The sequence below is a fragment of the Helianthus annuus genome, chromosome 10, assembly GCF_002127325.2.
Source record: "Helianthus annuus cultivar XRQ/B chromosome 10, HanXRQr2.0-SUNRISE, whole genome shotgun sequence".
Classification (NCBI taxonomy): Eukaryota; Viridiplantae; Streptophyta; class Magnoliopsida; order Asterales; family Asteraceae; genus Helianthus; species Helianthus annuus.
In genome coordinates, this window is record NC_035442.2 from 4,041,992 (window position 1) to 4,064,754 (window position 22,763).

Here is a 22,763-nt window from a genome sequence, read left to right on the forward strand (position 1 = left end):
TGTAACTTTTTGATGAAGTTAATGGAATGATGTACAAAGTGACCCATTTGCCGAAACCTACTGCCATAACAATCTGACCCAGATGATGATTGTGAACTTGCAGTTAATTACCAATAAGTGACATTTGACCCATTTGACAAACTTACAGCCAAAACTAATTTTGACAAACAGACCCATTTGGAGAGTGCATTAACTCATGTGCAAACTGCAACATTTGACAAACTGACCCATTAAACAAACTTGCAGTCAAGTGACCCGTTTGACGATTAACCTGACCCATTAAACAAACTTGCAGTCAAGATTGACCAGGTTGCTTTTGACCAGGTTTTTGACATCAAAACATAAGGTCCAGCTGCAGATGGTTCTAGTTCATATAACTTTTGACCCGCTTGACCTAAAAGATCCACCATACAAGTGTAGTGTTCAACTTCAGGCTCATACAAGTGTATAAGTTGACCGAGATACAAAAGTCCAGATCTGCAGATCTGTTTTGATTGAAGCTTCTAAACTTATGGCTATTTGCAGTTTTAACCCAGAACTTATGGCTCTTTGCAGTTTTAACCCACATCTTACTTAATTTTTCTTTTTCTATTTTTTCTTGTATCCGCAACCGCTTTAAACGGTCGCAACTTTTGTTTTTTATATATTTCTCGTATTTGTGACCGTTTTATACGGTCGCAACCTTTGTTTTTTTGTTTGCGATTGCTTTAAACGGTCGTAACTTTTGCTATTTTTTATTTTTCTCGTATTTGCGATTGTTTTCCGACCACAAAAACACGGTCACTAAATTTGCGACCGTTTTGCGATCGAATCTGGATTGGTCGTTAATTTTGCGATTGTTTTGGGTTTAGTCACAAATCTGTCGCTAATTTTGCGACCGTCTAATGTTAGTCGCAAAATTTGGTCGGAATTGCCTAGTTTTCTAGTAGTGATAACTGGGTTTTCACAGCCAGCACACCAGAGCTCCCCGTGATCAGCCGCTACACCTTTCATGCATTTTCCTCCTCCACACATAAGTCTGAACCACTCCTTGCTATTACGTACGCCTTTAATCACCACACGACAATTGAACTCAGCACTCTGCATGGATTAGAAGGAACATCTTTTATGTATGGACAATAATGATGTCGGGGGAAACAATCGAAATTATAGAAAGATGTGATACCGTGTGTTGCTTATTTTCTCGACCATGGCGTAATATGTCTTCAAGAGTAGACAAACTTTCTGAACAGTTAGCGACAGCAGTGATTTTCTTCATGTTGGCAGGTGTCTTCCGATATGTAGTCCCAGGTTGCATAATGAAAGGGAGCATGCTTGAATGTAGTTGTGTATTTATAGACACATGATACGTAGGCTCTTGGGATGACCTGTGGCAGTTTTTATTTTAATGAAAGTTTAAATGAAAAATGTTATAGAATAGTTAACGATGACATGAAAATTAATATCTTTTATTTCTCTAGATTCTTGATTTGTTAGTAATTATTATGTGACCTCTCAAGTGATAACCGTTCTGCCTTAAATGGCCATTATTTGAGTAGTAAAAAGGATTAATAATTGAATTGCCAAAGGTTATTGCATTGATCGGCAAAGGGGGTGTTCACAACCTTCATATTCATTACCTCAAAACCCTCTGGTACTCTTTCATAATTGACTAATAATGATAAATGACGACAACATTTATTTTGATGTTATGGAATCTGAATATGAGAAGTCTAGATATGCATAAATCTATATTATTAAATAAAATGGATGAGTTAGTTGGTTAAAATTTTATTTAAAAATCGTTTGGGTAATTCAAAAAAACTGGGAAGAAAACCAATTTTAGCAAAATAAGGAAAAACTGTTTCATAATTTTTTAAAAAAATGTACGATAATATGAACTATGAAGGCTGGATAAGTACCAGTTATGCTCCGTCTTCTCCGGTATTGATGGTTGCTTGAAATACGACAGAACTTCGGTCAGCATATCTTCGGAGCTAATATTGGATGCCCATGTCGATTTCGAAACCGAAGAATGATTACCTGACCTTAAAAATTCTTAGAATTAACATCAGCTCCATTATCAAGCAGCAATGCAATAATCTAAAACCACAAAACGCCCCAAAAAAACACCATAACCACATTAAGTTGTATAATTAAAACCAGCTCCATTATCAAGCAATAATGTCCAAGCAATACCGGGTTTCCAACCGTGTCCGTTACGTAGAAGGCTGAATAAGTACCAGATACGCTCCGTCTTCTCCGGTATTGATACCAGATACGCTCCGTCCTCTCCGGTATTGATGGTTGCGTGAAATACAACAGAACTTCGGACAGCATATCTTCGGAGCTAATATTGGATGTCCATGTCGATTTCGAAACCGGTATCGATGGTTGCGTGAAATACGCCAGAATTTCAGCCATAGTTGTATGGTTGTATAATTAAACCAATATCAGTAGAAAACCTATTCTTGTAAATTCTCACAAAACAAAACACTAAATAGTTATCAACATTCAAACCAGGATTGGATTAAGAACATTGATAGGGATTAAATCGAATACTGATATACAAAAAAAACCTTCATCATGAACAACAAATAAAAAAAAACATAAAGCAGAATCGTAAAACAGCAAATTAGAATAACCAAAAATGGAATGTAAAGGCAATTATTGAAAAACAGAAAGTTAGACTTCAATGTGAAATTACAAAAAAACCTTTTCCATGTTCAAAACCCTAATTAAAAGGAATAAGGTGGATGGAGTCGGACTTATGATTTTGTTCCTGCAATTCCATCACAGTCTCAATCTCAAGTCACCAATTTACCAAATCAATCAAGTCTTGCATATGCGTATAAACAACACAAATACTTACAGTGGAGCGAGAGATTTGAGAGACGCCATGGACGCTTGCTTAACCATGGGGGATTCATCGGCGAGAGAGGAGACCAAAACCTGGTTCGCGTCTGCAAAATCGGGGAGAAACATAATATTAATTGGAGAATGAAATTGAGAAGATTAATGGAGGAATTTGGGGAATACCGGGAGCAGGAATGGAGTTTCTAGATTCAAACAATTTCAAAGTTCAAAGTATTTCAAATTAGTAGTTTACCTCTTTGAGGCGAGATGGTTGGGCTGGGCGGCGGGCGACGGGCGGCGGGCGGACGGGCGACGGTGAGTGCCGAGCTTTTTGATATTGGGGAACGAAGAAGAAGGAGAAGTAAAGAGGAAGATGGATCGCGAACAACAGAGGTGGGCGGTGAGTTTATCATCGATGGAGGCGGAGTTATGATTTTGGAATATATAGTAAATTTTATATTATGATTTTGGAATATATTTTTTAATCAATATTGTTTTAAGTGTTGAATTTATAACATCATAAATTTTGACTTTAAAACAGAACATGCAACTAAATTTTTGATTATATATAGATAGATGTTTGGGTTAAACCATTTTGTTTTAATGTCTGTTATTATTGGATTTGTGAATCATAATAACCTTTTTTGATGTTAAATGGAAAAGCCCATGTATACAACGAAAAATTGTTAACCTAATTACTAGGCCCAAATCTATTATCATGGGTTGTCTGACCCAGCATTTTAAGCCCGAGTCAGTGAATCACATACAAGGTTCTAGTATTTGTTGTATTAATGGAATTTATTGTAATTATGTTTAGCTTAAATACAATAATGATTTAGTTAGGTTATTATCTTTGTAATTTTTTTATTGAATAATAACGGGCGTGCTTTACATCATACAATATAAGGGGTGTCAAGGATTCCTGTTAACTTCTGACTTATAACTTCTAAGAAGTCATAAGTGAGAAGTTAGAATTTCTTACTTCTTAATTTCTCCTTCTTCAAGTCATTTCAAGCCATAAAAGTCCTTCTCAGGGGTGTTTGGGATTCCTTTTAGCCATAAAAGTCATTCTTAGAGAGTGTTTAGGATTCCTTTTAACTTCTAAGAAGTTAGTAAGTCAAAAGTATTTCCAAAATAAGTTAATCCAAACACCCACTAAATATACATACATCATAGACGATAAGTTGTTTAAATTTAATGCACACAAATAGGCTCTATTTGTAGAAATACGAGTAGACAGTTCTACTTCAAACATTATATTCTATAAAAAAATGAGTAAAGTACAAGTATGGTCCCTGTGGTTTATCAAAAGTTTAGATTTGGTCCCTAGCTTTCAAAAAGTACACATATGGTCCTTGTGGTTTACACTTTGTAACGCATTTAGTTCCCAACATTTTCCAAAAGTACATGGATGGTCTCTGTGGTTTATACTTTGTGACGCATATAGTCCATAAGTTGGACACGCTAAAACCTTTAGATTTGTTGGTTGGAGACTAAATGTGTTACAAAGTGCAAACCATATGGACCAGCCATTTCCTTTGAAAAACGAGGAACCAAATCCAAAATTTTGTTAGACCACAGGAACCATCCGTGTACTTTACTCAAAAATGACAAAATATCGCTTACCGTACAACAAAAACTAACGGGCATCCAACATTCAAGGTCTAAGAATAAAGGAGAGATGACGCCGCTAGACATAGCTCATTTGCGCATTCAGAACAAAGCATGAGCGACCCTCCCTTACAATTCTTATGTACCATCGCAAGACTCTATAATACCAAGTACAGTTATAATGTCTTAAAAGTCAGTAATGTGACACAGTCGTTCAATGACTTTAGAAAAAGCGAGCCATGCGAGCACCAAGGGTTTCCGTTAATCCAGGGGGAATCGATGAACGATATTGTCGTTTTAAATATCAAATTCCAAAACTATTTCATCCCTTCATTTAAAAAATAAAGGATGTCAAGTCGGATGGTCATCGTGGGTTTAGGGCGACAGTTGTGGGTTTAGGGATGAATCAAAGATAATTTAGTTTTATTTGGGAAGAACCGGTAGAGGAGTTGAAGGTTAACAAAGAAATTTGGAGGCAAATTTTTGATAGTGATATACCGGGAGACTATAACCGCCAACTTCACAACAAACATTTTAAAGGAGTGGGATTTGCACCCTGTGAACATTGGATGGAGATGCCTCAGGCAGGACTCTTGCTTGTAATAGGTTTGGTGTGGTTGATCACTTGTTAAGATTAGGAGGCAGTTAGAGTTTAGACTTTCTCCTCCTTAATGATACATCCAGACCGAGCACGTCTCCTTCATGAGGTGGTATCCCTTGTATTTGTTAATGATCATCACAATACGACACAATGATAAAATGTGTCACAATAAGACACGTAATTATAAAATACGACACATAATGCAAAAACCTAATTAAAAAATTGTTTTCACTTCTATATGAGTCGTATAGAGGCATCGTATAGGATTTTAGCTAATATGTATCTGCCTTATACGAACCCTTATATGACTCATATAGAACTACACGAGTTGTATAGGGGAACGCATATGGTTGATATGCATCAGTCTAAACCCCATACGACTCAAAACAAACACAAACAAACGATCCAAATCCCTGACAAATCAGCGGTCTCATTTCTCATTTTTTTTTTTTCGCGAGAAAGGGTAGTTCTTTTATCTCGAGATCATGAATATGTAATTTGTTTTAGATTTTATTCGTTGGATTGTGGGTTACTAGGTTGATTCTTACAAGGCATAATATTTAAAAAATTTATAAATTAAAAAGTTTATTAAATATAATTAATTTATTAAAATATACAATAAACTTGGTAATAAAAGTCTGTAAATTAAAAAGTTTATTAAGTAAAATAAGTATAAACTTGTTAAAAAATTTTAAAAACTTTATAACTTAAAAGTTATATTAAATTAAAAAGTTTAAAAAGTTTTTAACTAAAAAGTTTATTAAATGTTATTAATTTATTAAAATATATAACAAATTTGGTAATATATTTTAAAATTTTATTAAATTTTATTTTTTTAATATATAAGTAATTTGTAAAAAAAATTAAAAATTTATTAATTAATTATGATTTTATTAAATTATTACAAGTCCACATGGATGTTGCACAACCTGGTCGGGGGCATGGTCGTGGGCCTGCGATTAACCCTCTAGACGGCCACCCATATTTGGAGTTTGAGCAGCGTTCATGTGTGCTTCTTCGCTGTGAGAAGCTATGTCGGATGAAGGTTACCACACATAAGGCGGTTGATTGGACGACATTAGAGGAGGTTCAAGAGGCTGCTAGAGCCCGGGATATCATCGGACATGATACCTTGTGGAATCGGTTGTTTGGGCTTGTGTTTCGGCAAACATTTCTCGAGCTGGTTGTTGAGTTTATCTCCTCATTCGAGTTCACGCATTAGCTGACCGATTAGTTAGAGGAGGACGATGAGCCGGATCACCCGTTTATCGAGGTCAGGTTTCGTCTGGCGACATAGACATTTCAGATGTCCCTACACCGTTTTTTTGGTATGCGGCTTATATCGGGACAACGAGATTTTTGTCCTGCAATAGTGTTAAGAGGTCATACATCCTTATGTGGTGCAGGGTGAGCCCGTGGATGAGGATGATGCTCTGGTCGATGTTCAGCTCTCACCGCCGCGACCACAGGGGGTGCCTCAGTACCCCCAGCACATTTACGATGATTTGCCTCCGGCTATCGCGGCGGTGTTATAGGGGACACAACAACGGTTATAGGCTTATATCGCCGGATAGACCGCCGACACGACCGTATTGAGGACCTTTCGATATGGGTTATCCAGGGGGATATTTAGAGAGCGCATGATCTTGGTCGCCAGCCCCTACCGATGCCACCACACCGACTATATTCGGATGATCAGTGTCCACAGGCGGGGGGGTCCGGATCCGCAGGGGTCAGGGGCACGTTTAGGGTAGTTTGTTATCATCTTTTGCATTTCACATTTTTATGTATTTGGATTTTGTTATGTATGTGGAGACTTATTATCTAGTTCAATTTGCAGTTTCAGTTTGTTTGTTTACATCTATGATGTTTATTTACAATGTTTTGAATGGTTGGTTGGTTACTGTATAATGTACAATACAATACGACACGATATAATATAATACAGTACGACACCATATGATACTATACGATATGACAATATACGAAACGTAATGATATAATATGATATGACAAATAGTGATAAACTATAATACGCAAAAAAGCGTTTAAAATTAATATTAAAAAAATATACGATACGACATATAAAATAAGACAGACGATACGATAAAATATTTAATACAGAACATATAAAATTAATATTTAAAAAAATAACTAAACACCCACCATTTTTGCCAACTTTTGAACAAAATTTCATCTAGGTCATATACGACTCGTATAGCTCTATACGTGTCGTAAACGACCATCCGTCTAAAAGGACTGACGATCTGATTGTTTAATGTTAATCCTATACGGGTCATATAGAAGTGTCATAGGTATCTAAATAAACATTTTTTGTGTCAAAATAGATTGAGCCTTATAACAATTTGTTTCGCATGTTAAACGTCGTTACATTAACATAATATATGCGACGACCCATTATACGCATATTTTAAGGCAATACTGGTCAATTGGGTTATAATATTCTTTGATCTATTATTATTATTATTATTTTGTTATGTTATAATTATTGTTTTTAATCTTCTCTCTTCAATTTTCATTTTCATCTTCTCACCTTCATATTCCACATAGAAATATTATTTTTTTGGAAAAAAGTATTAAATATTTATCGTCCATAATCATAATCTTCATAAAAAAATTATTCAAGTGATGGCAGAGAGAACGGTAGCACACTCAGAAATTATTTTCTAGAGGTGCGATAAGGGGTTTAATTGTATTTTCAAGGGATGCGATCGGATTTTTTGACTATAAAATAAACTAATTTTTCTTTAAGGAGTGTGCCCGTCCGTCCACTCATACACATGGGTCCGCCCATGACAGAGAATACTATAGGTGACAGTTTAAGTGTCGATTGTAAATTGAAACTTGTATGATCAAATCATCAAAATATGTCAAATAAATATTTTGAATTCATCATTTCAAAAATATAATAACTATAAAATGATAATGCATTGTTAAAGAATAAAGATAACTAAGTAAAAGGCTGATAAATTGTGAACAACAAAATTTGAAAATAAAAATGTAAATATAAAGAAAGCAAGTTGTACAAAGAAAAGATGGAGATTGGTAATTGGTAAATAATGAAGGGAATAAAGAAAGCAAGTTGTACAAAGAAAACATGGTAAATAATGAAGGGACGAAACTTGTAATTACAATTTAATAATCCAACAACCATCGACATATCTACTTTCACCATTGTTTTCTGAAAAGTTCTAAATATAGTATTTCCTTTATTAGTTAAAAGATTATTATTTATTTAATTTTTGAAGTAAGCCCGTTTACAGTGTGCACATATAATATATATGTGTGAGTGCTTATAGTGCAAAAGTGAAATTACACTAGTTTTAACGTTATTTTACTAAATTCGTGAAAATAATGTTAAAAGCTATGGAGGGTTAATCATGCATCTTGTAGTGACGTTGATAGCCGAAAGACAAGGGGGTACATGCACCAATCGGTCTTTGTCCTGATTGCTAAGTGTTATGTGTCTTATGTCTAAGGCTTGATGCAAAACTACTATCGAGCCGGGGTCTCACTGGAAGCAGTCGCTCTATTCCAACGAGTAGAGGCAAGGTTATCTACATCATACCCTCCTCAGACCCTATCTTAGTTTTGCTATTGATGAGATTTACTGAGTATGATGGTGATGATTTAGTTTTTTAAGTAAATATAATACTTTTGTGTTTGGAAGATTAAACTTAGTAAAGTAAGTAAACTACTTTAGAACTTTTAACTATGAGATCCTATTTAAAAAATTATTATCTATCAACGGATTCAATGCCATCCAAATGAGTGATATCAGACAAAGAAAACGAGTGAAAGCTGTATTCGAAACTGAGATATCTGGTACATAGTACGGGTATTTATCGGTTTGGTTTATGGTTTATTTGGTTCGTTATATTCGGTTTTTAAAATTTTGTACCCCAAACCAAAAACCAAACCAAATTAGGAATATGCAAAACGAACCAAACCAAACCAAATTCAATTCGGTTTAGTTTCAATTAGAAACAATATAAACCAGATAAACCAAATTCAACCAAATTGTACCTACGTACTTTTTTTCCTAATTCATATATATGTTTGTGTTCTAACTTCCGAACATCAAATTTGGTTACATTTTTTTCTAAACACCCCTAGTACATTGGAGTCAAACGCTTACCCTTACATTACCCTTCAAGGTTATATATTACTTGCATAAAATTATTATGAAAATACAAAATGTTTTATCAAACATATATAGTGTGCTCAACACAAACTTCAAAGATGACCAAGGCCCAACATGCTTGCATGGTATTATCCACATGGACCACATCACCAAACATTCAATACACTTTGACCTTTGAGAGACTAAGAAGCTAATTCTTCAATCATGAGGGGCTTAAAAGAAACTTTTCTCAGCTATAAGTAGTCCATGTATTTTGTTAGCTTGAACAGCAACAAGAAAACCATAGTGTTAAGCAATGGGTGGTTCTAAAATGACATTAGTGCCCTCTCACACTGTTAAACTGACTTTGGGTGTGTTGGTAGTAGTGATGTTAATGCATTTGAAGTGTTTAGAAGCACAACAACAGCAGTTAGTGGAGGGGCTTTCTTGGAAATTCTATGAAAGTAAGTGTCCAAAGTTGGAATCAATTATTAGAAAGCAAATGGTGAAGGTGATCAAGAAGGATGTTGGTCTTGCTGCTGCTCTTTTGAGACTTCATTTCCATGATTGCTTTGTTCAGGTATACATGGTTCAAAAGTCGCTAAGCGCTCCCTAATCGGTCAACCGGGGAGTTGAGAGTACTCGGACATGTTAAATTATAAAGAAATTAGTTTTCGCAAATTAAATATATGTCAATAACATAAATTTACTAATATTTGTAACAAAATACAGAAAAATGATATTTATTCTTTAATATGATAGATATAGAAGTACATAAATTATTATTTTTTTAAGTCAAACTCGGCCCGAGTTGACCTACTAGATACGATTTTGGCCGAGGTTGACCGCGTTTGATCGATTCCGATTGATTAGGCGGAGTTGAAGAAAAGTCGTCTCTGCAGCATGTCTTGTAGCGATTACTCGGGGAGTACTCGGCCTTGGACAGTGGCGAAGCTTGAGATTTCCGACCGAGGGGGGGCGGTCGAAAACGTATATACCTAAAAATTTCTATAGAACCGGGGGGTCGAAAACGTATATACCCAAAATTTTCTATACGAAAGCTACATACATCTAACTCTACTGAGCGAAAAGTTCGAGGGTCCCCCCCCCCCTCTAACCTACGCCCCTAGCATTAGAGACCTTGTTTTACAACCATATTTCTATGGTTATGAGATATGTGAAATTTCATGTATCTGCTTTAGCTCTGTATACCATTAGAAAGGTTTCAAACTTGGCCCACTTTTTATATATACATGAATAACTTTATCGACTATATATTTTCAAAGTGAGTCGATATGAATTTCGTACCACTTAAGAGCATCTTCAATAGTGTGACAATTTCATGCCTTATATTAGAATTTGTAGCGTTTATATCCGCATATCTCATTATAACGTTGTCAACAACAGGGTTGCGATGGCTCGGTGCTATTGGATGGATCAGCAAGCGGCCCGGCTGATAGTGAGAAAACCGCACCACCAAACCTACGTTTGAGGGGGTTCGATGTCATCGAGGATCTTCGTCGTAGGGTTCACAAACAATGTGGTGCGGGTAGTGTCTCGTGTTCGGATATCACTGCCATTGTTGCACGGGACACAATTGTCTTGGTAAATCCTTTTTTTTTTTTTTTTTGAAAAGTAAAAAAAAATTAAATAATTATACACCTCTTTTCGCTCCATTTTGATTATGTTTAATTACTTTTATTTTACAATAATACAATCAAATAATTTTTAAACTTACAAACTAATGAAACGAGAGATAATCTAATTATTTAACTTCTTTTGTTAAGATCCATCATATAATAAAACAGTTTTATAAATTAAAACAAAAGTATTTACTGAGTTCATTTATTTATAGTACGGTAAAAGTACGGGTTAAATGGGTTGAATTTATAAACGTGCACAACACTTGTATTTCTTCTCGTCGTTGACATCAACCCTAACTCGGATATACTTAAAATCATGCAATTTGAGCATGACATGGTTAACACATTTATTAAATAGGGTGCAAACAACGAGCCGAGTCCGAGCTCGACTGGACTCAAGCTCAAGCCCGTTTAACTTATTTGAGCTCGAGCTCGGTTCGATTCGAACTTTTTTTACAAGGCTCGAGCTCGGCTCATAGATAGTTTTTCAACCTCGGGCTCGGCTCGTTTATTATTTATTAATTAATTTATATTAACTATAATTAACCTTTTATATATAATTAAGTTATTTATTTCATAATTTTATAAATAGTAATTATTACTATTTAAAATATATATTTAATATATTATAATGTTATATAAACAATGGGCTCGTTTATGCTTGCGACCCGGCAGAGCTCGGTCTCGTTTCCTAAACGAGTTTGTTTCTAGGCCCCAGCTCGGGTTCATTTAAGCTCGGCTTATTTCGAGCATTTTTTCGAGCCGAACTCGAGTAGCTCACAAGTAGCTCGGCTCGTTTGCACCCCTATTAATTAACAAGTAAAACGGGTTGGCAGGTTGTAAATGATGTGTAATCAAGTTTATGCATGTGTTAAGTCATAAACGGGTTTACTAGATGTAATAAATGGGTTAATTGAGTCGTCAATGAGTTGGTGGGTTGACCTTATATAACATGGATTTAATTTTTATTATAAATTTAAATAAGTTGAAGTGTTAATTAAACGAGTTAAAAATGTTAACCCGGACATGATCTATTTACTAAATACCACTTGTTATTACAAAGGATATGAATAATAACTAACTAATAACCTGATTATTTGTGTATCATGTCAATAATTTACGACTTGCACTCAAACAAGGTTTATAACGAAATGACCACATGTTCGTTATAGCCACTGTGTAGGTTTATAACGAAACGCGACCACATGTCCGGTATAGTTTGTTCGCTACATTGTAAGAGTGTAGCGAACACCCTTCATACTTCTAATGTAACAAACACTACACATAAAAATGTCTTAAAAACATATATCACGCAAACATGCACAAACACATACAAAGTGTCAAATAGTTTACATAAACTAACATAGTTTTTGTATATTATGTTGTTTATTAGACTGGTGGTCCAAAGTACAACGTTCCTCTAGGTCGAAGAGATGGACTCACATTTGCCACAAGAAACGCAACCCTTTCCAATCTTCCATCACCATTCGTCCCAGTCGACAAGCTACTCCCCGACTTCGCAGCCAGAAACTTCGACGCCACTGATGTCGTGGCCCTATCCGGGGCCCACACCATCGGTGTCGCCCATTGCACATCCTTCACACAACGCCTTTACCCTACACAGGACACAACCATGGACAAAACCTTTGCCAGCACCCTCAAGCGCGTATGCCCAACCGCCACCACCAATGCCACCACGTCCTTAGACGTTCGCTCTCCAAACACGTTCGACAACAAGTACTTTGTCGACCTCATGAACAAACAAGGCGTTCTGACACCGGACCAAGACTTGTACACCGACAAACGGACACGAAGCATTGTCACTAGCTTTGCGGTTAATCAAACATTGTTTTTCGAGAAATTCGTCAACGCTATGGTAAAAATGAGCCAAATGCAAGTGCTGACCGGCACACAAGGGGAGATTCGCAACAATTGTTCCAGGCGAAACGCAAACACATACGACCCGCTCATATCGACTGTCGTCGGTGACGCTGACGTGGACAGCGCACAAAGCTTCTAACGCTTTCAACTTTGAACCAATAAATATATCGTTAGAATGTTTTATGATAATATGATGTACTGGCACTTGATGGAAACTAATAACGGGTGGAATCGTATGTGATATATAACGTTAACTTTTCAACCTTATACGTCTCGTATAGATCTATAAGAGGCCTATAAGGTTAACTTTTCAGTTTTCCAAGGCCATCTGTCATAAATGTCCTTTATACGCCACATATAGATCTACACATGGCCAGTGGCGGATCTAGAAAAAATCTAAAGAGACAACGTTTCTATAAAAAGGGGCAGCGAAATCGAAAAAACGTCAATTTTTTTCAAAATTTACACTAATTTTACACTACCGTCGGAGAGTCAAGGGGCAACGGGGGTTGCCCCTTGTTCTATGCTAGGTCCGCCCCTGCACATGGCGAACAGAGTGGGGCCTACAAGTCACATGTCTGACTCCTATGCGTCGCGTATAAGTCTACACGCCATAGGTTGACTGAATGACATGTTTGCCAGAAGTTGTCGGTAATTGATAATTGAAAATGCTATACGCCTCATATTGACCTACACAAGACGCATAGGTCTACACGTGGCGTATAGGATGACTGAATGACATGTCTGACAAAAGTTGTCCATCATTGATAATTGAAAACGCTACACGCCTCGTATTGACCTATACAAGGCGTATAATGGCATCCAGATACGGCCCGATCGATATAAATGGATGATTTCAAACATTTCATGAATTCATGGTGAAGTTATCAAATTATGCTAGAATCATGAACATAATTACAATTTATTCAACAAATAATCATACAAACTCAAACTCAAATTCAAATTCACAAACTCATACTGCAAGTGAAATATCTCCAATCTCAAGTTGTGAAGCAATTTCAGCCAACTGCTTCTTCACACTCATATCAATAAGTTTAGATCCAGAACTTCCATACCTGATAGTAAAACCAGCAACCAAACTCTCATCAATAACCGTCTTCAACTTCACATTCTTCGCACCAGTAAGTTTCTGCACTTGTTTCGCAATCTCCGCCATTTGATCTTCTTCAAGCTTCACAACCGACGAAACAACCGCTAATTCCGTATTCGTTAGCTTGTTGTACACCAGTTCGAACTCCTTAACGATCTCCTTAATCAGATCTATCCGTTTGCTATCGATTAATACGTTGAGGAAGTTGCAAACGTGTTTTTGAAGCTTTCCTGACGCTGTGATATCGTCGAGTAATGCTCGTTTTTCTTCGAGGCTTACGACAGGACTCGTGAAGTATTTGAACGTGGATTCGTCGGAAAATAGCTGTTCGATCGAGTCTAGATCCTTAGAGGTTTCCGCTAGGGTTCCGTTAGCGACGGCTACTTCTGCTAGTGCTGCGGCGTAGCTTCCGGCGGCGGAATCCGCCATGCGTGCGCCGGACGCGCCGCCGTTGTTGTTGCTGTTGCCGCGTCGGCGGAGTGATTTTCCGGCGAGTTTGAGTGATAGGGTTTGGAGACGTAAACCGCCGGAAAACGAGAGGTTTGCCGGTGAGACGGAAGTTGAACGGAACGACGTCGGAGCTTGTTGAAGAGCAACGGCGGTGGCGGTAGTGGTGGTGGCGGCCATTGTTACCGGCGATTAGAGAGAATGAAATGGAGTGAGAATGCAATGAAATGAAATGAGTGGAATCAAGTGGTGTTTTGGATGGAAATGGACGGTTAAGAAGTTAGTTAAGAAATTTGTGAATAAGGGGATGATGAGATCTTATCTATAGGAGATAACGAGGGGACACGTGGCAGTTATGTATTTGTTTAAAGGAATGTTTGGCGTTCCGCCAAAATGGAAGTACACCACACTTTAAATTTAGGCTAAATCACCCCAAATGTATTTTATGATTTTATTGCCTCCAAATCTATAAATCTATATCGAGCGTATAGGGTTCTTTTAATTATACACCATTTATACGGTTTATACGGTTAGGTTCGGTGCTATGAAGCAAAGCACCCCGGCTAGTTAAGGCGTTATGTTTGTGTCATGTAAGCGTGGTTTGTTGAAATAAAAGATACATAAAAAGAAAAGGGAGTTAATTACGTTTTTTCTTTGTAGTTTGTTAAAGATAACTATTACAGTCTATTAGTTAAAAAATTATCAAAACAGTGCTAGTACTTTCAATTTTTTAACAATTATAGTCCACATCTATTAACCCCACCCAGTTTACCATTAACTTTTTTTTTTATGAAAAAACTAAAATACTCTCAAAACAATAACCACCTCAAATCTATCAAAACACCTTCTTTTTCAACCCAAAATTCACCGACAAAAACACCAAAATTTACTCAACAAATTACTACATAAACCCCTACACATCTTCAATTCAAATGTAAAAATTGCATTTTCAACATCAAAAATCCCCAAATTTCCAAATGTCTTCATTTCCAAATGTCCTTCGCCTTATAGAATACCCAAGTGTTTACGGCCCATATATGGTGTTCACCATTTCTTAGGGGTCCGTGCACAAAAAACCCGAACCTGAAAGAAAACCCAGACCTGGGTATTAAAAAACCGGGTATTTAAAACCCGAACCCGACCCAACCCACAGGGTAGGGTTCGGGTATGGTATTTCAGCTAAGTACACGAACCCGGATTTTTTGTATACATGGGTTTAATAATTCCCGTACCCGGGTTTTAGGAATGCCCGTACCTAGGTTTTAGGAATACCCGCATCAGGTTTTACGTATACCCGATACTCGGTTTTAGAAATATATGGACTTTGATTATTCTAGTTCCTAGTAACATGTAATCTTGTTGAATTAAAGTTTTATATTATTAAAGTTCATGTCTATTAACCCAAAAATGAAGTTTGAAACAAAAAACTACAAAGTTCATGTGTATACCCATCCGGGTCTTTTTAATACCCGCCCGAGTTTCTTTTTTTCATACCCGAACCCGAAAATAGGGTATTGTAATACCCGGGTATAGAAAACCCAAACCCGGGTACACATGGTATGGATTTCCTGACCAATACCCGAACCTAAACCCAAACCCGAACCCGGGTATTAAAAAAAACCCGGTTTTGTGCACCTCTAGATCCATCCCTCTTATCCATAATATCTTTTATATATTTTGGGTCTATATTGGAAAAAAGTGTAATGATATGTGTCATTTGAAAAAAAAAGTGTATATGGTAATTTGGATTCCTTTCGAAGGTATTTATAAACTCTTAAATAGTATAGTTTACTAAATAATATTTTGTCTTCATTATATACCATGTTTTATTTGTTTAGTATAGTTTAGTAAAATAATATTTTGTCTTCATTATATACACCCTGTTTTATTTGTTTAGTCTCCTAACATTAGCCAGGCCCAAATGCACAAACATGAACTTTTCAAATGGGCCAGTAACAAGTAACATATTTTCAAAGCCCAAAACTAACCATATAAAAAAGACCTCGTATTATTTATATCAGCATACAAGACACTACATATTCATCACTCAGAAACGTACATCATTTCATGAGATCTTACATATTATTTCGAGGAAGTGATTCTTAAACACGAGACCACGCCTAATACGATGCCAACTTCCCGTCTTGATCGCTTTCCATGTCGGGAAACATGAACAAGTCGTTTGAGTTTCTACGAGAGCAATTTGAACGTATCTCCCCTTGCGTGCCGGTCAACACGCTCAATTGCCCCATCTTTATCATTGCATTCACAAAGTTTTGGTAAAACAACGTTTGGTTAACGGCAAAGTTTGTGACAATGCTTCGAGTCCTGCTATCCGTGTACAAGTCCTGGTCTGAGGTGAATAGTCCTTGACGGTTCATGAGGTCAACATAATACCTATTGTCAAACACGTTGGGGGACCGAATGTCCATGAAAGTGGTGTTTGTAGAGTTTGTTGTGGGGCATGTTGTTCTTAGATTGTTGAAAAAGGTTTGGTCCATGGTTGGATCTCGGGTTGGGTATAGCCGACCGGTGAATGAGGTGCAATGGGCTATCCCAATAGTGTGGCCGCCAGAGAGTGCTACTACATCGGTGGGAGTGAACCCTTTTTGGCCAAGGGAGTTCAATAAGGTAGTCGTGTTTGCGGAGGGTGGAGGAAGATTGGCTAGTGTGACGTTTCTTGTAGCGAAGGTAAGCCCGTCACGTCTTCCCAAGGGTATACTATAGTTAGGACCGCCCGACTACATCATCAACAAGTTAGTAAATCATTAGTTCGGTTTATTTGTTGCCACTTTATATGTATGCAACATCGATAAAGTTGATATTTAGGGCAGACCTAGGTACCAGGGGTCAAGTGACCCTTGGCATCTAGTATCAGTGTATCATATATTTTTTATATGTGTAATATTCAACAAGTGATCATATTCGAAAAGTGGTCGTAATAAAAAAGTTAAAGTTTTACCACTGTTTGATGTTAGGGGTTAAAGATCTTACTAGGAATACCGCATCACGAGCAGCAAGAGCAGTAATATCAGAACATGAGACCGTGCGGTTACAAGCATTGTGAACAAGCCTACGAAGATTTTCGATGATCACGAATGCTTGTGCTCTCAAACTCAAGTTTGGTGGTGCATCCTTTTCACTTGGTCCGCTAGCTGAACCATCCAACAACACCGAACCATCACAACCCTAACATAATTACAAAAAAGAAAAAAAAATTGTTAACTATATCAACTGTTGGAAAACACTGTACGGATACAAAAACATTTCCATAAATATTCCAATAAAATGTTTTTACACCTATATTATATTATTCTTAGAGATTAAACCTCTTTTGTATTCACCTAGCATTGTTATATATGTATGAAAATCAGAACAGAAAAAATAAAATAAGATATGATATGCATTTTATAGGGTTGTAAATGACCGAGTGGAGCTGAGCTAGATTAGTAGATTGGGCCCATGCTCGAAGTTAAACGAGCTAGCTAGCTCAACTAGACTCATAAAAACCTCGAATCAGCTCGTTTATTTTTTTTAGACAAACATACACATATATAATAATATTTTAACATACATATAAGACATAATTTATGAACTACAATATTTTTTAAAACTTATATAGATTAAAATTCCCGTTATAATATACGTTAAAATTTAGGGTTTAGCTTAAACAAACCAAACCAAATGAACGAGCTTATTCATGGCACGAGTTTGGGTCGCTTACATCAGGACGGTTTTAAACAAGATCTATAGAGGAAGCCCCACAAGCTTTTGAAACGATCTTATAAATATTTTTTAACTTCCTGTTAAACCAAATAGAAATAGGGGGGAGGGGGGGGGGGGAGCATTTGACACCAAAAAAGAACAATACAATCATGCGATAATGTCCCTAACATTAAACTCACGATCCTACACTCATATACGATATATCATACAATCAATCATTCATACTTATATTATGTATCAACTATTATTACGACGGGTCAAGTCGTGACTTTTCAAGTTAATAAAATGTAACACATAGTCACGTACCTCCACATCTCATCATCTCAACCACCAATCTCTTACGAAAAGATCTAAGTTCATAATGGTTGGAAGTGTTTTCTATAAATAAAAAAGAAAAATAAATCTTGCAAATATTAATAAATGTAGTATCAAGTATTAACAAGCTTAATACTAGATCAAACAACTTATTATGGTATTAGTATATATGTTTTTTTATGAAAGTAATAATAATTCATAAGAAAATGAAAATAGTAATAATTCATAAGAAAATACCATCAATATATATATTAATTAGATGTCCTCTAAAGCCAATAACCTACACTCTCATACATTAATGTCTAGTCTTCACTAAAAGTCTTCATCACTCTAATAGATCCTTTCTCCATAAAGAATGAGTTGATTTTTTATGCCATTTTTCATTTTTCGTTCCAATGAGTGGATTGTGTATGGAGATTTTGTTTGAACGGAAAATGCTACTTCTATTCTAATTTACACCAAAAATATTAAAATACTTATTTGCCCTGGTATGAATTGTGGCATCCTCTTTAAGAGACATACGTCTCTACTAAGTGGGTTAGTCCCACATTGATATAAAGATAGTAAACTGGAAATCTGGTGGGACGAGTGGCTTAGAAATCCATTTGTTTTCATGTACTTGTTTTTCGTTTTGATATTGGTTATTTCTCTTAACCAATATCAGTTTTTTATGTTTTTAATAAAATTTAGCTGTTAAAAGAATAGATCATTTCTCCATAAATTTATATCCATAGCTTATGCTCTCATATGTTAACGTCCACGGTCTTCACCCTCATAGATCATTTATATCAGGGTTGTCAAGTCGAACTAAAGCTTGAGTAAGCTCGAGTACAACTCCATCGTTTAACTTAAGAAAGTTGGATCTCAGGTCCTCAAGCTTGGCTCGTTAGAGCACTCGACATGTGAATGTTTTCTTAAACTTCAGCCTGGTTTGGTCCGATTATGTAAAGTTGTAAACATTTTACTAATAATTGAATTTGTATCCAGGGGCGGACTTACATGTAGCCTAAGGTGGGCGGGCGCACCCCCGGGAAAAAAAAAATTTAGTGCTATTTTCCGTTGAAAATCCCGTCTGCACCCCTTGGATTTTTTCGTCCCCACCCCTTGAATTTTTTCATCCGCACCCCTTGGAATTTTTCGTCGGCACACCTTAGGTAAAAAATGTTTTCGATTTATATTTTAATTTTTTTAGTAAACTCTAATTAAAAAAACTACCTAAATTATATAAACTTATATTACCCAACTTAACCCAAATACCCAATACCTTAACCCACTATTTCATTAAACATAAATAGTCCACTAATTACTAGCCCATTAACCAAACTCAACCTAACTTCAAACTATAATAATTAAAATAAACTCAATAGTCCCTTAGAAGTCCTCCCGCCCTCCCTCTCTTGGGTCGTCTCCTACCAGCGATCATCGAACACAACAGCAACCACAACAGCACGTCATCAGCAGCCCCGAACCACCGCCGTCCGACACCAAAGGGTAACAAAATTCTTAAATAGGTTTGAAATTTCATGTGTTTTGACGTTGTTTATGGTTGTTTAGATGATTTTTAGGGTGATTATGTTGTTTAGATGATTTTTAGGGTGATTACACGATTTCTAGGGTTGAAAACTAAAATTGAAACATTATGTTATGGAGCGATGAACTTATGCATCAATTTGTTTGTGATAGGAACCATGAGTAGGGACGTTATGTCGCAATTTCTTTTGTTTTACATGACCCGACCCGAACCGATTTTTTTATTTATATACCTAAGGGCCTAAAATTTTTAAAATGTTTCGCACCCCCATAGAAAAATTCTTGGGTCCGCCGCTGTTTGTATCAATATATATAATTATAAATTTCACATATAACATAATACACGTTATTTATGTTTTTAATGTAAAATATTTATTTAATGTATTAAATAATAGGCCCGTTTAAGCTCATCTCGTCTTGACATCCTACCCAAGCTTGATCTTTGAAACTCTGGCTCAAACTCGTTTATTAGATGAGACCCAATATAAACTTGAGCTCGTTTTACTGTTTTAGATACATATGCATTACTCTTGAAAAATAGTATAGTTCTAATAACAATTTGTCTATCTTATTACCTAAATAAACATATTAACATAAATTACTGTTCACAAATATTACTTGATACTAATTGCTTCCTAATTTTCTGGTAATGACAGGTTTATGGTTGTTATAACTAATATCATAATTTGTTTGCTAAACAGCTAATATCAATTATACAATAGATATTATATGGAAATTTCTTTACACACAGTTTAAACAAGCTCTTTAATTCAAATTAATATAAGAAAAGGTTAACGGAGAAAGGGAGTACAAAATTAGAAAAAAATCTAATAAATAGTCAAACTGAGGCTACTTCGAATTGGACGTAACACCAATTATGGAAAGTATGGAATTATCCAATGATTAGAAAAATATTTTTTTAATAATGTTTTTGTAAACGGACCAGTAATTGAATCACTTATACCCGTTTTAAAAACAGGATAACATCATAAATAATTTAAAGTTAACATTATATATACCTAGTTTAAAAGATATATTAATAAGTTATAAAACCTAAATTATTATAAAAATATTGTACTAAATAAAGTAATTAATGAAGAAATCAAGAAATGAAATTTTTAAATGTAAAAAAAAAAATAGAAAAAGTATTGAAATCTAGTCCGACCACTCGATTTAACTTAATCGACCAGTAACTGGCCTACTCAAATAGAGAAAGTTTAAACAAACTCGACAAGACCGATTTTGTAGCCAGTTCACTGATCTACTGGCCGATCCAACATCCGACCCGGTTTAAAAAAAATATATAAGGGGCTGTTTGGTAGCCTCTTAATGACCATTCAGATACTACCTCTTAATAGTTTAAAACCTCTGAATGAATAAGAGGTCACCTCAAGTCTGAATGGTTAAGAGGTAACATCTGAATGGTAAATAATCACATGTCACATTCTTCTATCTTCTCATTGGTAAAATTCTTAATGGTTCCATTAAGAGGTAGCCTCTTAATGACCATTCAGAGGCTATCAAACAGCCCCTAAGACTACTTCTAAAGTAGATCTCAACTTCTCACATTTAATGCCCCAGATAACTTTAGAAAATCAGAATCCTTAATAACAATATGTATTATATATTATATTCTAAAAATATTGTCATATTTAATAAAATAAAACAACAAAAACAAACGTACTTGAACAAAGCAATCATGGAAGTGAAGTCGAAGCAAACCAGCAGCCTGGCCAATATCCGAAGCGAAAACCGATTGAAGGTTTTGTCGTATAATCGTTTCAAGCCGAGGGCATCTAGTCCGGTAGAAATCGTACGACAGGCCCGGTGCAGGCGCTGGCGTTTGAGTTTCGGATATTCGGATCAGGTTACATGATAATAATAGAAAGATTAGTGTTGGTATGCTTGAAGCTTTGAAGAAGAAAGCCATGAACATGACTACTTGGTTATCTTTTTATGTGTGTAGGGGCTTGTGGATCATGTGTTGTATTTATAGCCATTTAACCACGTAAAAGACATATATATTTTATATTTTTTGTAGTGAAATAAAATAGTCTTACCATGTTTTTAAATATATTATATTTTATTGTGCATACTTATATGATCAATGTTTTTAGATATACCAAAAATAATAGAAGATATACAAATGACAAATTTGTTGCAATTGTTATGTTGTGCATACATATAGATTTTAAACATAACAATGTTTTAAAATGTATAACATTATTATGATCACCGTTTTTCTCCTGATCGCTAAGTGTTATGTGTCTTAGGTCCAAGGCTCGATAAAAAACTACTATTGAGCCGTGGGTCTCATTGGAAGCAGACTCTTTATTCCTGCGGGATAGAGGTATGACTGTCTACATCTTACGCTCCTGAAACCGCACATAAACGTGTAGCAAACATTATTTATTTAAGAGTAAATTACTTTTTGAATCCTCGTGTTTTAGTGGTTTTAACCACTCATTTTGTAACATTTTGAGTCCAACTTTGAATCCAAAATCAAAAATTTAATCCCTAGTTCCTAACCACTCATTTTATAACGTTTTGATTCCCTGTGTTTTTGTGGTTTTAAAAAGTGTTAAAAAGTTAATGAACGACTACGGACTCAGGGCGTTAAACTTTTTAATTTGTACTCAATTAGTTAAAGCCACTAAAACACATGGACTCAAAAAGTAATGGACTCAAAACCAAAACCGATCAACAACAGTAGTGAAAAACGAAGTATAAACTGGACTAAATCATACATCACCCTTGATTCGTCTCTCGGCTTAAGATTACATATTGTTTGAAATGAAAGTCATAGTTTTTTTTCATTATTGTTAAACTCTAAAATCTTTTATTTTAGTTTGAATTTTTTTTTTTTTTTTTTATAAAACCAATTCGAGGATGTGTTGAGTTCATGACCCGAATTTTCAA

The 22,763-nt window shown here is 35.7% G+C and overlaps 3 protein-coding genes across 3 annotated transcripts; 1 reads left to right on the forward strand and 2 right to left on the reverse strand.

The window, feature by feature from the left end:
- Positions 1 to 9,507: 9,507 nt before the first annotated feature.
- LOC110883823 (peroxidase 12) lies at positions 9,508 to 12,959 on the forward strand. The gene is made up of 3 exons (XM_022131472.2): positions 9,508 to 9,771; positions 10,599 to 10,796; positions 12,228 to 12,959. The coding sequence occupies exons 1-3, from the start codon at positions 9,508 to 9,510 to the stop codon at positions 12,852 to 12,854; spliced, it is 1,089 nt and encodes a 362-aa protein (XP_021987164.1). The 3' UTR covers positions 12,855 to 12,959.
- Positions 12,960 to 13,558: 599 nt separating this feature from the next.
- LOC110883824 (ATP synthase delta chain, chloroplastic) lies at positions 13,559 to 14,557 on the reverse strand. The gene has a single exon (XM_022131473.2). It carries the CDS (start codon positions 14,451 to 14,453, stop codon positions 13,689 to 13,691), a length of 765 nt encoding a protein of 254 aa, XP_021987165.1. The 5' UTR covers positions 14,454 to 14,557; the 3' UTR covers positions 13,559 to 13,688.
- A 1,700-nt stretch (positions 14,558 to 16,257) lies between these two features.
- LOC110883825 (peroxidase 12) lies at positions 16,258 to 21,819 on the reverse strand. Its single transcript, XM_022131476.2, has 3 exons — positions 21,529 to 21,819; positions 17,268 to 17,462; positions 16,258 to 17,014 (listed from the first exon to the last, which is right to left on the reverse strand). The coding sequence occupies exons 1-3, from the start codon at positions 21,778 to 21,780 to the stop codon at positions 16,394 to 16,396; spliced, it is 1,068 nt and encodes a 355-aa protein (XP_021987168.1). The 5' UTR covers positions 21,781 to 21,819; the 3' UTR covers positions 16,258 to 16,393.
- Positions 21,820 to 22,763: the final 944 nt, after the last annotated feature.